This window comes from Lampetra planeri, chromosome 56 (genome assembly GCF_965212315.1).
Source record: "Lampetra planeri chromosome 56, kcLamPlan1.2.h2, whole genome shotgun sequence".
NCBI classification, from domain to species: Eukaryota; Metazoa; Chordata; class Hyperoartia; order Petromyzontiformes; family Petromyzontidae; genus Lampetra; species Lampetra planeri.
Genome location: NC_136162.1, coordinates 3,307,908 through 3,321,142, shown reverse-complemented (window position 1 = coordinate 3,321,142; position 13,235 = coordinate 3,307,908). Strand labels below are relative to the sequence as shown.

The window sequence follows — 13,235 nt, the reverse complement described above, 5'->3', positions numbered from 1 at the left end:
CTGGAAAATCTTTAACGCTAGTTTACATTCAAAGTGACTTTCAGCTCAAATGAGCATCATCTGCTGTTCATAGCCATGAGCCAGTTGAAGTAAATTCCACATTGCCACGGCGGGGGCGATTCTGCCCAAAAGACCGCCACTATTGGCCACCTCACCAAGTGTTACTTATTTGAGTGACCCCGAAGGGATGATGATGATGAGCTGAGTCAACCCCCACCATCCAGGGTTTGACCTCGGCAACCTTCCAATTTGCGAGCCGCTCGCTCTACCGGGTGAGCCATCTGGCCGGGTTTAACTCGGAGGGGTCTGCGTTTATTGACCATTGTGGCCAAAGGGAGGGTAAATCTCACTGCTGGATAACACAAGACAACAGTGAGCTCCATTCCTTGACGCCAACTCGAGCCGTGCCTCAACATTGATACGCGTATGATTCCGCGGTAAATCTATAAACGTCACGCGGAATTTGTGCGTGTGTAATATATATATATATTTGAACGCGTAAAGATGCTGGCTCAGACGGTTGCTGTACTGCAATTAGCAAGCATAAAGTCGGCTCAGAACCGAGTCGTTGGCCGATTAAGTTGAGTAGAATGACTATTTACTCTCGCGCAGAACAAACTCCCCTTGTCCGAGTTAAAATAGGAGGCACAACCTTTTTCGGGCCGTATCTCTCGTCTAGAAAACACATTATACACTGTGGCCTTGACAATAAAAAATAGATAAGAGGCGACGTTTCGGGCGAAGGCCCTTCTTGATTTTTATGCTGCTATAAAGTAAACGTCACCTTGCGTAAATGTTCCTTTTACGGGCCACTTTGCTCTTGACGAATGTGTTGAGTTTGTGCGCGTGTGTTCATTGTTCTGCCAACAACGCAGCAGCAGCAGCATCGCCACCAAATAATTTGTTTAACGTATCGTAGGACGCCCTCAACTTCCACGACGTGGCTGCACATCTGCTGTGCAAACGAGTCCAGCATTAGCTCATAGCAACCTTATCATCAGCAACACTATATATATACGGTAGGTCCTCGCTTAACGTGTGTTCACATAACGCGTTTTCGCTATAACGCGGTTCTTACACTAGGGAAACCCTTTTTGCACAACGCGGAACGTGCCCCGCTATAGCGCGGAACGCTTAACGCGTTTATCGCTTAATGCGGCACTTTTCAGGAACGCATCTACCGCGTGAGACGAGGACTCGCTGCCTCCCCACGACGTGCCTTGCGACTCGCAAACATCGCTCACGAGCCGACCATGCGCCTGCGTTCGCCGTCCCCTCGGCTCACACCGCAGCGGCCGCGGAAGTCGGAGAAGTTTCTCTTCCGCTTCCCGGGTTGCGGAGGTGTTGGGTGGAGAGAAGGTGGGGGTCATGCTCCGGGTACCTTCCCATCGCCGCCGCCTACCCCCCTCTCTGGCTTCGCGTGCCGTGCCCAACCGCGGCGCGTTGCCAGCTCGCCAAGCCCCGTGCCATTGTTCGTGGGCGAGCGGAATCCGTCTGGCCGCGCTGCCAACGGCATGATCCCCGTCCTGTCCGCTCCATAAAAATCACAGTCGCGGAGCCACTCATCCAGGAGTAGACCTGGCACAGGTCGGTGTCTGGCGGGGCCCGTCACATGGCGTGCAACATCCCAGCCAGACAGCGCCCCCGCCGCTAGCGTCACGCATGGCTAATCCGGCGACGAAAACCGCACGCCATTGAAGTCCGTGCCAAGAGCGACAGTTGGTCGACAACCATCCTATGGGGTATTATAATCGAGTAGCAGGGTGACACGACACGGGAAACGCCCTCGTATCCGTGACTCCTGTTTATCCGTGACTCCTCCTGTTTATCCGTGACTCCTCTTTATCCGTGACTCCTCCTGTTTATCCGTGATATTTCAGTCAGGGAGTAAAAAAACTACTTTGACCAAATCCACTCGGACGAAGTGGAAGTTGCCATTGTAGTTGTGGTGACGCACAATCGCTTACGGAACCTGAAATGGGTGACCAGTCATCGAATTGCGAGTGGGGTGTGGGGGGTATGGGGGGTGGTAGGGGGATGTTTGGGTCGGGGGTGTGGGGGAGTGTGGGGGGTTGTGGGGGGGGGTGAGGGGTAGCGGGGGGTGGGGGGTGTGGGTGTGGGGGGTGTGGGGTGTGGTGGTGTGGGGCGTGGGGGATCATTGGACCCTTCAGCAGGGAGCCCAGGGCTGCTAACATACTGTGTGAGTCTATGGGTCTCTATGTGAGTCGACGTGTCTCTATGTGAGTGTACGGGTCTCTACGTGAGTCTCTGTGTGATTCTTGTGAGCATCAGTCGACGGAGGAAGTGAATTCCAGGCGACTGGAGCCGCGACAGAGAAAGTGACGTTCGCCTCGTCTGGAGAGAGAAACGGGGAGTTGACACGAAAGAAGAGGAGGAGAAGGAGGTGGAACGTTCGATGAGACGGCAAAAGCTAAGCCGGACGATTGATGCAGCGCGCGTGTTGCTCGTCGCCACGCCGACGCCGACTCGAGGACGAACCGTCAAACTGTTACCCCGGGCGGCAACTGTATCAGCGGCACGCGAACAAAAATAAGTATTTGGCACTGCGGCGGAATCGAACGCTTGGTATTGGCGCTGGCACCGTATCTGAAGAGGCGGCCGTGTTTAACATGCCGCCAAAGCCCCGACAACGCGCTGCCAAACGCCGCTGACTCCACCTGCGCCGAGGGTGTTCAACTCTCAAGGAACCCAATGCCACCTGTATCCACTGGCTGAGAGCCGGCTCGGGGCCAAGCAGGGCCATGGGGCGGGGCTAATGACGCTCCACATTGCGTGTGACGTCAGCCGAGGCATTGAGAACATGGCGTCACCCAGCCTCGACGCCTTCGCAGGTCAGTTCACCAGCGGGGATGAGACCAATATGCATCTCGGCACATTCGTCGCACGCGACGTCAGCGGCATGGCACGGCTTGTGCTCCGCAGTGGAAACAAACAAACAAAACAACAACCTGGCGCGCGTTGAGCCGCGCCGGGCTAAGCTGGCCTTTCAACAGCCCCGGCGCGGTTCGGTTCTGCGGTGGGAAAGGAGGTGCAAATGGCCTGGCGCAACGTGCTCGGCTGGCGTTCGTGGCCGAGCTGCCGTGCGCTCGCCTCCTCGGTTGAGTTCCCGAACCACGACCCAGCGTTCACGCGGCGCATTCCGCGGATGAGCACCAGCACGTGCCCGCGCTTGCAAGCGCTCAGCTCTTCGAGGAGGCACGGGGCGAGCAAGGTGTGGTGACAATCGCCAGGTGAGTTCTCATCCTTGAGAGGGACGTTTTCCGGGTCGATTTGGGGGTTTTTGTCGTTCGTTTGTTTGATAACAATCCCAACCCCCTTCCACCCCGAATTCTGTGACCGTCATTCAGGGCAGGCACGAAGAGCGCAGGCCGTGTTCCTTCAATGGAAATTTAATTCTGCGTTGCGTCGAGCGAGCGAACGTGGTTTATAGTTCACGAGAAGTGTCCAGCAATGATATTCTAACGTGATGGTTGACGCTAAGGGAGGAACCAAACGGCGGTATAAACGGGACGGAGGGAGATATAGTAAATATGAAATTAATAACACAAAAAATACGCACAATTATTGAACGGAATCATAGCCCCACCGATGATGATCAAATGAGCGAGTTGTTGGTGGGGCGAGGGAGTGGAATGTGGTGCGTGCCCAATTGGCAGCACTGCGTCGTGTTTTCTGTTCATCGATTGTGAGAATTGGTTATGCTTGTCGTCGAAATATCTATCAATGTAGCATCGAGGATTGAGATTAACTGTAGTGTAAATAAGTGAGACGTTTAGAATCCCCGTAAACATGCGACGTTGGGCCGACGTTTCAACCGCACCCCCAACGTGGCATGTTCCCCGAGGGGCTGCGTGTTTACGGAGAATGTAAACGACACGACAAAGACTCAGATCTCGAATCGAACCGCGTCCCCCGCCTTGTCACAACTCATTGAGCTGAACTGTTCCGCGCCAGGCCACGCTGAGCACAGCTCATCGTGCAGAGACGCGATTCTGCAGGCACGTTCAAAGCCCCACGAGTGCGACTCTTCTCACAAGACGACGACAAGTCTGCCCGCAGCGGGGCGACGTTTCAACTCCAGCGCCGAGATCAGAAGTCACCGCCAGCCTGAAATCCGCCCGCCGTCGATCGCAACGGGACTCAAGTCGGCACGGCACCCGCGGAGCGAAAGGGGGGGGGGGGGGGTCAGGATCGACAGGCACACCCGCAGGCCCAATGTAACATCCCATCCCGAGCGTCGGGTTGAAAATAAAAAGTTTACGATGCGTAAGAAATAGCACGGAAGTGGAAATAGTCGGGGGAACAGAAGTGTATTGTTTTTACCCCGTAACCCACGTACACAAATCTGCCGTCGCGACAATCCGGGAGCGATCGCGCTGCGCTGAATCCTCCACTGTCCCACGTCCCGCTCTGAAGATTCCGCTGCTGCGTCCCCACTCCAACGACCCCCCCTCCCGCACACCGGCACGATACCTTCCCACACCCCCCTCCACCCCCACATCCCCCACACTCCCCCCACACCCCCCTCCACCCCACACCCCCCCCCCACACCCCCCTCCACCCCACACCCCCCCCCACACCCCCCCCCACACTCCCCCCCACACCCCCCCCACACCCCCCCCACATCGGCACGATACCCCCCCCACACCCCCACTCCCCCTACACCCCTCCACCGCCACACCCCACACCCCCCCACACCCCCCCCCCCACACTCCCCCCCCACACCCCCACACCCCTCCACCCCACGCAATAGGGTCCGATATAGCTCGTGTAAGATTTGGCATATGGCGATTTAAGCCCCGCCTCGCCTCCAACTCCCCAGCGATTCGACACGATAATTCGTCATGATTGAGGGGTGACGGACTCGAGTTATGAATAGTTTGATTTTGGTCTTGTTTCATTGTTTCATTTGTACTAATTCAAACATATTTCGTTCCGTCTCATTGATTACATTCACCGACATGTAACATTGACATATCGGTGTGTTTTGTTGTTATTGTTGTTTAAACACATTCCGCGTAAGTTGAATCCCCGATCCCGTTGCATCTGAAATGCCAAGCTGCACTCAGACTGGTCGCTGATTGGATGTGCGATCACCGGGGCTTGCCAGGTGTTGTAGGCGTGAGGCTGCGCAGTGGCACGGATGTGGCAGAAGTGCTGAGAGGGTTCGACTCCACGATGCACACAGACTCACGATCTTTACTTGATCCTGGATAAATCCAATGAGCTATGAAGTGCTTTTTCACAGATGTCAAACAAGTGGTCCAACCCACTCGGCTCTGCTTACCTTCCCCTTGAATGCTGTTAAGCTCCCGTTTTACAGAATTGGCCAAACATCCCAACCAGCGCACAGACATCTCTTGGAAAAAAGTAACCTTACAGGATTTCCTGCAAAAATTAAAGTATTTTATTCTCTTACATTATTACATAAGTGGTATTAGCAAATCGTCAGTTATATATATATAAATGTTCACACACGATTTGACACGTGTGTACAGTGTGTATGTTGAACTTCTTTCATCCCGTACGTAGCCAACCGTGCTAATCGGAAGGACAACAAACTAAACACAAAAAGCAGTTTTACAGAAATTATTTTCAATCTGGATGATTTAAAAGTGCAAAGCTCCAGTGCCTTCCTAATATCGGAAGGAAGAGCGTTCCAGACGGCCAGCAGTAGCGCATCTGAAAGCGCCACGCGATGTGGTGACCGCCGTTTTTGTTCGATGGGCAGACAAAAGCCGCTGCTGCTGCTGTGAGGATGACCACAGTTCGCGTGATCGCCGTTTATGCCCCTTGACGAGATCAGCGAGCTACTGTATTGCGGTTCATTTGTGGCGAACACTTTGTGTGTAACGAGTGATCAGACTGTGATCACAAGAACGTATTTTCATCAACGCGTCGCCACGTGGCCAATATTCAAACGCGTCGCGAATCGCCATTCTACGCGGAACATCGCAGCGACCGAACGAACCGCGGCGACACTGAGCAGCAACGTGGGCAATCAGAGAGAGGGGGGGGGGCTATCCCTGCCCCCCCCCCTCTTGGTCCAATACGCGGCCAACGGCGCCTCCGGTGAGTGGCACGGATTTCACGGTGGCACGGAATTCACGGTGGCACCACGTGGGCAGGCGGTGGCCTATCGCGGTTTCCACGGCGTGGACAACGTGTTGTTATTATAACAACGTGTTGTTAGTAACCCGTTTTGGCGAGACGGCGACGACTACGGTGGAAGCTGGATATAAGCACACCCCGTGGGAGCAGCGTGAGCTGTGCTTATATCCATCACCAGTAGCCCCAGTAGCGTGCTTGGACCTGACATTGCCCTTTGCCTTTCACCACCAGCGTAATGTAAGCTCGTGTTGCTTATATCAGAACGGTGCTTCTATGGAGTGCTTATATCAAGCTTTTGCTTAAGTCAGTCAAAATTCAAGTGCTCGTATCCATTGGCGGCCCTTTACCCGCAGTGGAAATTCCACATTTCCATGGTTCGCGTTTTTTTTTTATTATCAAACCCCACGTAGATGATGGAATGGACTGATCTCATCTGGCATTTAAAACTCAGCTCTCACAGTGCGAGTCTGGCACTTTCACCAGGGCGATACCTTCACCAGGGGCGGCTTTGTCAGGCGGAGACCCTTGCAAATTCAGCTTTGTAATTGTTATGAGAGCAGGAAGAGGCTACTTATTGACAGAAGCGGAATATATTGTCCGTTTGTCCATATTTCCGTCTATCCATCTGACTGACTGTCGATCCGCTTACATCTTAAGACAATGCTCTTAGAAAGGATTTAAAACGAACAGAGCAAGATTGGCAAAGAGGTACGTGAAATGTTTTTTCAATAAAAAAATATATAAAACGTTATCTTGCTGCGTTCCAGCACACGCAAAAAGACAAAGTCAAAGATCTCCCGTGTAGCTTTAACAGACTGTCGTGGAAAGTGCTGTTAGCGAGTAGTAACTGTGAAGGCCGGCACGGCACACGAGGGAGTGGCCTGCCAGCACCACGCCCGGCCGCCTTTGTCTCCCTAGTGCCGATGTTTACAAAATGCACCAGCTATTATTTTGAGGTTGAGTCGACCTAGAGGAGGCCCAGGACCGGTTGGAATAATCGTTGCTGGTATTGGTGGGCGTGAGTGGGAGTTGGAATCGAACTCGGGTCGCCGGGTTCGCGGCGCGGTGCGCTAACAGCTAGCCACACACACACGCACACACACACACACGTACACACACACGCACGCACCCACACACGCATACACACACGCATACACACACGCACACACACACGCACACACACACACGCACACACACACGCGCGCACACACACACACCCACACGCTGAAAGAATCACAGTCGACGCTATTAAATATTTGTGAACGCATTGGGCGGCGGTGCTCGTGCGACGAGGACCGCGTCAGTTTCCATAACATGCGAGGCAAGCAAGCAAACCCCCCCCCACCAACAACAACAAACCCTTCCGTAAATGATTCCTCCCTTCATCAGCCACATCCTGACAGACGGAAGGGCATTCAGCAGAAGGCGTCGTAAACGCGCACGTGGAGAGAGAGAGAGAGATGGGGGGGGGGGAGATACCGAAGCCAGGACTCCTGAGGCTTTCAAGATCGGGCGGTGAGAGTGTGGCAACTGCCCCCGTCGTCGGCTCTTTCTTCACCAACTCCCAGTTACGTCGGAGAGCGAAAAAAAAATTGGAGATGAAAAATAAATAGATAACGTGCGGCACAAAAACACGGCTCCGTAAATACAGCGTGCGTTGCCTTGTTACGGAACAGTGCGCAAGTAACCCGTCACCTCCGATGAGCACGGTTGGCTACGTACGGTGCGAAAGAAGTTCAACACACGTACAGATGTGTCACCTGGTTCCCCTTCAAGGGTCGGTATTCGGTAACCGCGACGCAGAGCGCACTGGAGTGTGAGTCACGATATGTGACACAATTCAGAAGCTGACGTTCAAATTGAAATGGTACTGCACCTCAAAACACTGAACAGATCGCATGGAAACACCATCATCACCATGGATATTCCGTCATCACCATGGATATACCGTCATCACCATGGATACCATCATCATCATGGATACACCGTCATCACCATGGATACACCGTCATCACCATGGATACCATCATCATCATGGATACACGTCATCACCATGGATACACCGTCATCACCATGGATACCATCATCATCATGGATACACCACCATCATGATGGATACCCCATCATCACCATGGATACCATCATCACCATGGATACACCACCATCATGATGGATACATCATCATCACCATCGCTGCGTAGGTAAAGGTGTGACACAAACGTATACAGGGGGACTGAGCCCAAACTAGTAACTTACCTACACAGGAACAGTGAAAGACATCGCGAGAATACCTTTATACAGCGCCTTTCATCTTCAAAGAGTGCCACATGGGGGATGGGGGATGGGTAAAGAGGTCGTTCAATGAAGAAAGCAAAGGCTTTCCGAATTATGAACTGCTATTAGGCTGTGCTTAAAGGTCCCAATCGAACCGGACTCATTGACAGCCTTTGACAGAGAGTTCCACAGTCCATAGCACGTGATGGGTGAGGCACATCCCATGGTTCCTTGGGATTTGACTCGCACCTTGAGCCTGATCTTGAACTTAACCCTGACCCCAAATGTTTGGATCGTGTACGGTTGATAATGACAGTACTCACAGCGTCCACAGAATGCATCACCATGGCCAGCACCATCGCCAACGCCACCAGCAGTCGCCTGCGCGGGGAGCGAACACGCAGCACGCACCTCGCATGAATGCAAGACAGAGAGCACGTGCCACTTATTGATGCAGAGCAGGACATGCTGTCATACCACATGTCAACACAGGAAACACACACACACACAGCACGTGCCGAGTATCGACGAAGGTTGCATTCATTACGTGCCAGGCATCGATACCAAACGCAGCGCGTACCCACGCGTCAATGCAGGTCAACGGAGATACGCCTACAAAAACGCACTTGCGCATAACACATATCGATACAGAACACGGAGCATATACCAAAGCGGGATACGCAGAAGACATTTCACATGTCAGTATAGGACACAACACATACCACACACCAATACAGAGCATCGCGAATACCACATCTCGGTACAGGGACACAGAGTACGCACAGACCACATGTGAATACAGGACACAGCATGTGCCACACACGAATCAATAGAGGCCAAACAGGATAGGCATGAAGTTGTAATCGACAGCAAAACAGGATCTGGGATCAACGTTGCACATCCATTACGCACAGACCAACGACCATCTACGCGGGGCACAGCAGATGCATCAGTAGAGGAAATTCTGCCCATAACGTAGATATGACACACGGCAGATGTATGTCGCGTGAATACACTCACGTACTCACGGAGGACACACAACACAGGTAGACAGAGGAGACACTTCGAGCACGTGTCAAATCGCTTCCACAGCAGACACGCAGAATGCGTATACATATGCACATAGTACATACAGTACTTATATATATTCTGTAATGTTGATATGCATGAAGGATAAAACAATATATAACTTGTACTGATATATTGCACTCATACAGGGCATCCAGTACATGGGTCTATGCAGGACACGGTACAGTATATATAGACTGTATCCCAATAGAGAACACACACACACAGGACATACGCATGACCGTATTGATATGGAGCACATCGCATGGCATAATGCATAGTCACATGACAGTGAATGTATTGAATACACAAATTGAGGCCGTAGTCACGGCTGCCCCCCCCCCCCGCACACAGACTTCATCTTCTGGCCCACAATCTTCTAAGGCGTGCACGTGGGGAGGAGGATGAGGAGTGGCGGTGATGACTGCAATTGATTTGGGGACGGTAGGAATGAGCGATGTGGTGGTGGTGATGATGATGATGTCTGTGCATCGATACAGCAGCAGAGGTTTGAATTGTTGATGAAGATTATGTCTTAAGTCGAGTGGGAGGAGTTGGTGATTAAGATAATGAAGTTGATGGTGATGATTAACAGTAAGTTTTGATGATGGTGGTGATATTACAAATCTTGCAGGAAGGTTTTGCTGCTGCTTATGATGACGATGATCATGACGAGCGCGGCTGATTATATATGTCGAGTACAATATGAAGAGATGATGATGATAATTAGCAGTATAGCCGGGCCTACTTCTGACGTATAAGATGATGATGATGATGATTAACAGTAAGTTTTGATGATGGTGGTGATATTACAAATCTTGCAGGAAGGTTTTGCTGCTGCTTATGATGACGATGATCATGACGAGCGCGGCTGATTATATATGTCGAGTACAATATGAAGAGATGATGATGATAATTAGCATAAGAAAGTTTGCTACTGCTGCTGATTATAAATAAAGTATTATAAGAGGGGCTGGTGATGAATATCTGTTAAGAAAGTTTGATGATGCTTATCGGTTTAGGAGATTCGCTGCTGCTGATGACGATGACGACGAAGACGATGATACTGTCGGTGCTGACGATTCTGCTCACCTTGCATCTCCCATACCGACTCCGCGATGGACCTGATCCAAAGTGGCACAAAGTCGGAACTTCCGAAAAATGACAAAATAAATAAAATAAAGCAAGGGCCCCTTGGGCTCGCTCGGCTCGCGGGGATTAAACCCCGAGGCTCGAAGAAGCTCACGCACGGCGCTCACGATCACCACCACCACCAACTCCACTCACTCCCCGCGCCGCCAGGGAGGGGATGAGGAGGAGGAGGGAGGGAGGGAGGCTGGATGCGGAGGAGAGAGGGGAGAGTGAGGTGGTGCCAGCGTGCACACACGCGGGCTCGGAGCGGGGATGGGGTTGGTTGAGGGCGGTTCATCCGAGGCGCCGCCTCTCCCCTCAGCAGAAGCGCTCCCTCGCTCCCTCGATCGCTCCCTCGCTCGCTCCCTCGCTCCCTCGCTCGCTCCCGGCAGACCGAACACCGAGTTCGACCCCGGGCAAGCGCTTGCTGTGCCGCGCACTCATAGCACGCGAATTATAACAACAACAACAAGCTCCGCGGTGACGTCACCGCGGAGCTTGTGCCACGTGAAGTGTCGAAGGGCCGCTGTTTTGACAGGAGGAGGTCACGGGACAGACCCAGGTGCCATGCGTTGACGGAGGTGACTGGCAGATGCACCACCTGTGCTCCCCGTTGTGTCGACGAGTGGAAGCGCCCGACCATCCGCTCGTTGTTGTGAGCGTCGCTCATCCGCCCTCGATTGTTGTTGGAGGGCGACTGCCTCCAACTGCCCAGCAGCAGCAGCAGTGTCCTTCACGAGCCTCCTCCTCCACAGAGGCCGATCTTGACACCGCTGGTATCGGTTTAGCAATCAGTGCGTTACCTCTTCTTAAAAATTTGGGACCACCAGGTCATCGTTCCAGTCCGGTGGAACCCGTTCTGTGGACCACCAGATGGTCGTAATGATGTCAAATAGGGCAATCTTGATTAGAAGCTTTCGTGACTGCAGGAATCCAATCTCTTTGGTTCTTTCGGTAAAGTCACGTAGGTAGAAAAATAAAATAAAATAAAAAATAATATATCACGACGTTTCTATCGCAACACAGGCGGTCGTCCTCAGGCGGAAAAAATAACCCAGCAGTGGAACTGCTGAACCAGGAAGAAACTCAGCGAGAGAGCCGTCACAACAAGAGGTTATATATGTGGCGAAGGGCAAGCAGGCGGGGTCTGAGCTGGAAAGGAATCCCATCCCCGCACGCAAGCACGTCAGTTGTGTCAATGGGGGGGGGGGGGGGATTAGGGAGCCTGCAGCATACAATCGCCAACCTACCTCAGCAGTTGGCGTGGGAGGTCAACTCTTTCCAACACTTTAAAAGAGTCTCAGGCCCTGCATCGCTGTTTGCACTTCCACAAAACAGATGGCGCATTAAGCCGGGCCACTTGCAGAGAGCGGCGATTTCCTCCGATATTTGAGGCACAGCAGCCCCAGCGGGCGTGAGCCGCCCCCTTGACCTTGCCCCGCGGTGCTGTTGGAGCTGAGGGGGTCAGAGGTCGGGCGGTTATTGGTGTGGTGCTAAAATCGTTTTTTTTTTCCGATTTAATTAATGTGAAGCGGTATGAGACAGGTGCATGTTCGATAGCTTAATTTGATTCATTACTGTTACGTGGGACATACACGTACGTACCTACGATTTGCACGGTTGGCTACGTACGGTGCGAAAGAAGTGCAAACGCACGTACGTACGGCCGTACACGCGTCCACGTGATTCCGATGCCGAAGAACTCTGTGTGTCACGTGGGACGGGTTCGGCGGACTCCCACGGGCGCGAAGAAGGCTCACGTCCCCTTTGGTTATTTCGGTAAAGTCACGTAAAAAATTTAATAAAATAATACTAGAACACGACGTTTCGATTGGAACACAAGCAACCGTCATCAGGTAAGAATGAATGAGACAACCAAACACAGTAAACTTTGAAATATAATGCAATACATCACAGAGAGAGTAGTCTAGCACAAACAGGGCTCGCGAACTTCGCGACCGCATTGGAACGGAGGAGATTGGTCATCGATGGTTGTCCGTGGTGCAGATCGCCAACGACTGTTTTGCTGAAATTGTTGCGATGAAGTTTTTTGTGTTCGTTTTGTTTCGTGTCCGTGGCACGCCACGAGACGGGGAGTCGAGTCTCGAGCAAGAGGTTCTTCTTCTGTGGGTGCGAGATGCCCTTTCTGAGAACCGAAGTTGCTGCAGGCTGCGGTGAAGGTGTAAGCACCGAGCTGGTCGTGAATGTCACGCGTGAAAACTGATCATGGGAAAGGGAAGGGAGCAGAGAAAAAAAGATGGGAAACAATATTAACGGGATGGAACAGGCATGGAAGCACAATAGCCAAGGGAGGTGAAGGATGAAGACAGCTTTAAGTTGAGGGTGGCTTTTTTCCTTCGCTCAAAAAAGATTACCGGGAAAGGGCAGGGAAGCCGGCACGGAAATCCGCAAGACAGAGAAAGCATGAGCAGCAGGAAGTCAGGGAGCATCGCCTGTGGTACATATGTTCATGGTGGTGGTGAGTATATTGATAATGATGGTGGTGAGCATCTTATATATGAGTATATTAGTGGTGGTGGGGAGTATATTCGTTTTGGTGGTATGTTAATGATGGTGGTGAGGTGTTGGTGGATGTGTTTATATACCAGTGGGAGTAAACCAGAGCACCG

At 52.2% G+C, this 13,235-nt stretch overlaps 1 protein-coding gene across 1 annotated transcript in view; it reads right to left on the bottom strand.

Annotated features, from left to right (window-relative positions):
- The window catches only part of LOC144735603 (uncharacterized), a 136,612-nt gene extending 125,786 nt beyond the window's left edge, over positions 1-10,826 (bottom strand). The window contains exons 1-2 of the mRNA XM_078618027.1: positions 10,567-10,826; positions 8,730-8,787 (exon numbers count right to left, since the gene is read on the bottom strand). Coding sequence (XP_078474153.1) covers positions 8,730-8,787; positions 10,567-10,580 — 72 coding nt within the window. The 5' untranslated portion in view covers positions 10,581-10,826. The remainder of the gene's footprint in view (positions 1-8,729; positions 8,788-10,566) is intronic.
- Between the last annotated feature and the right edge of the window lie 2,409 nt (positions 10,827-13,235).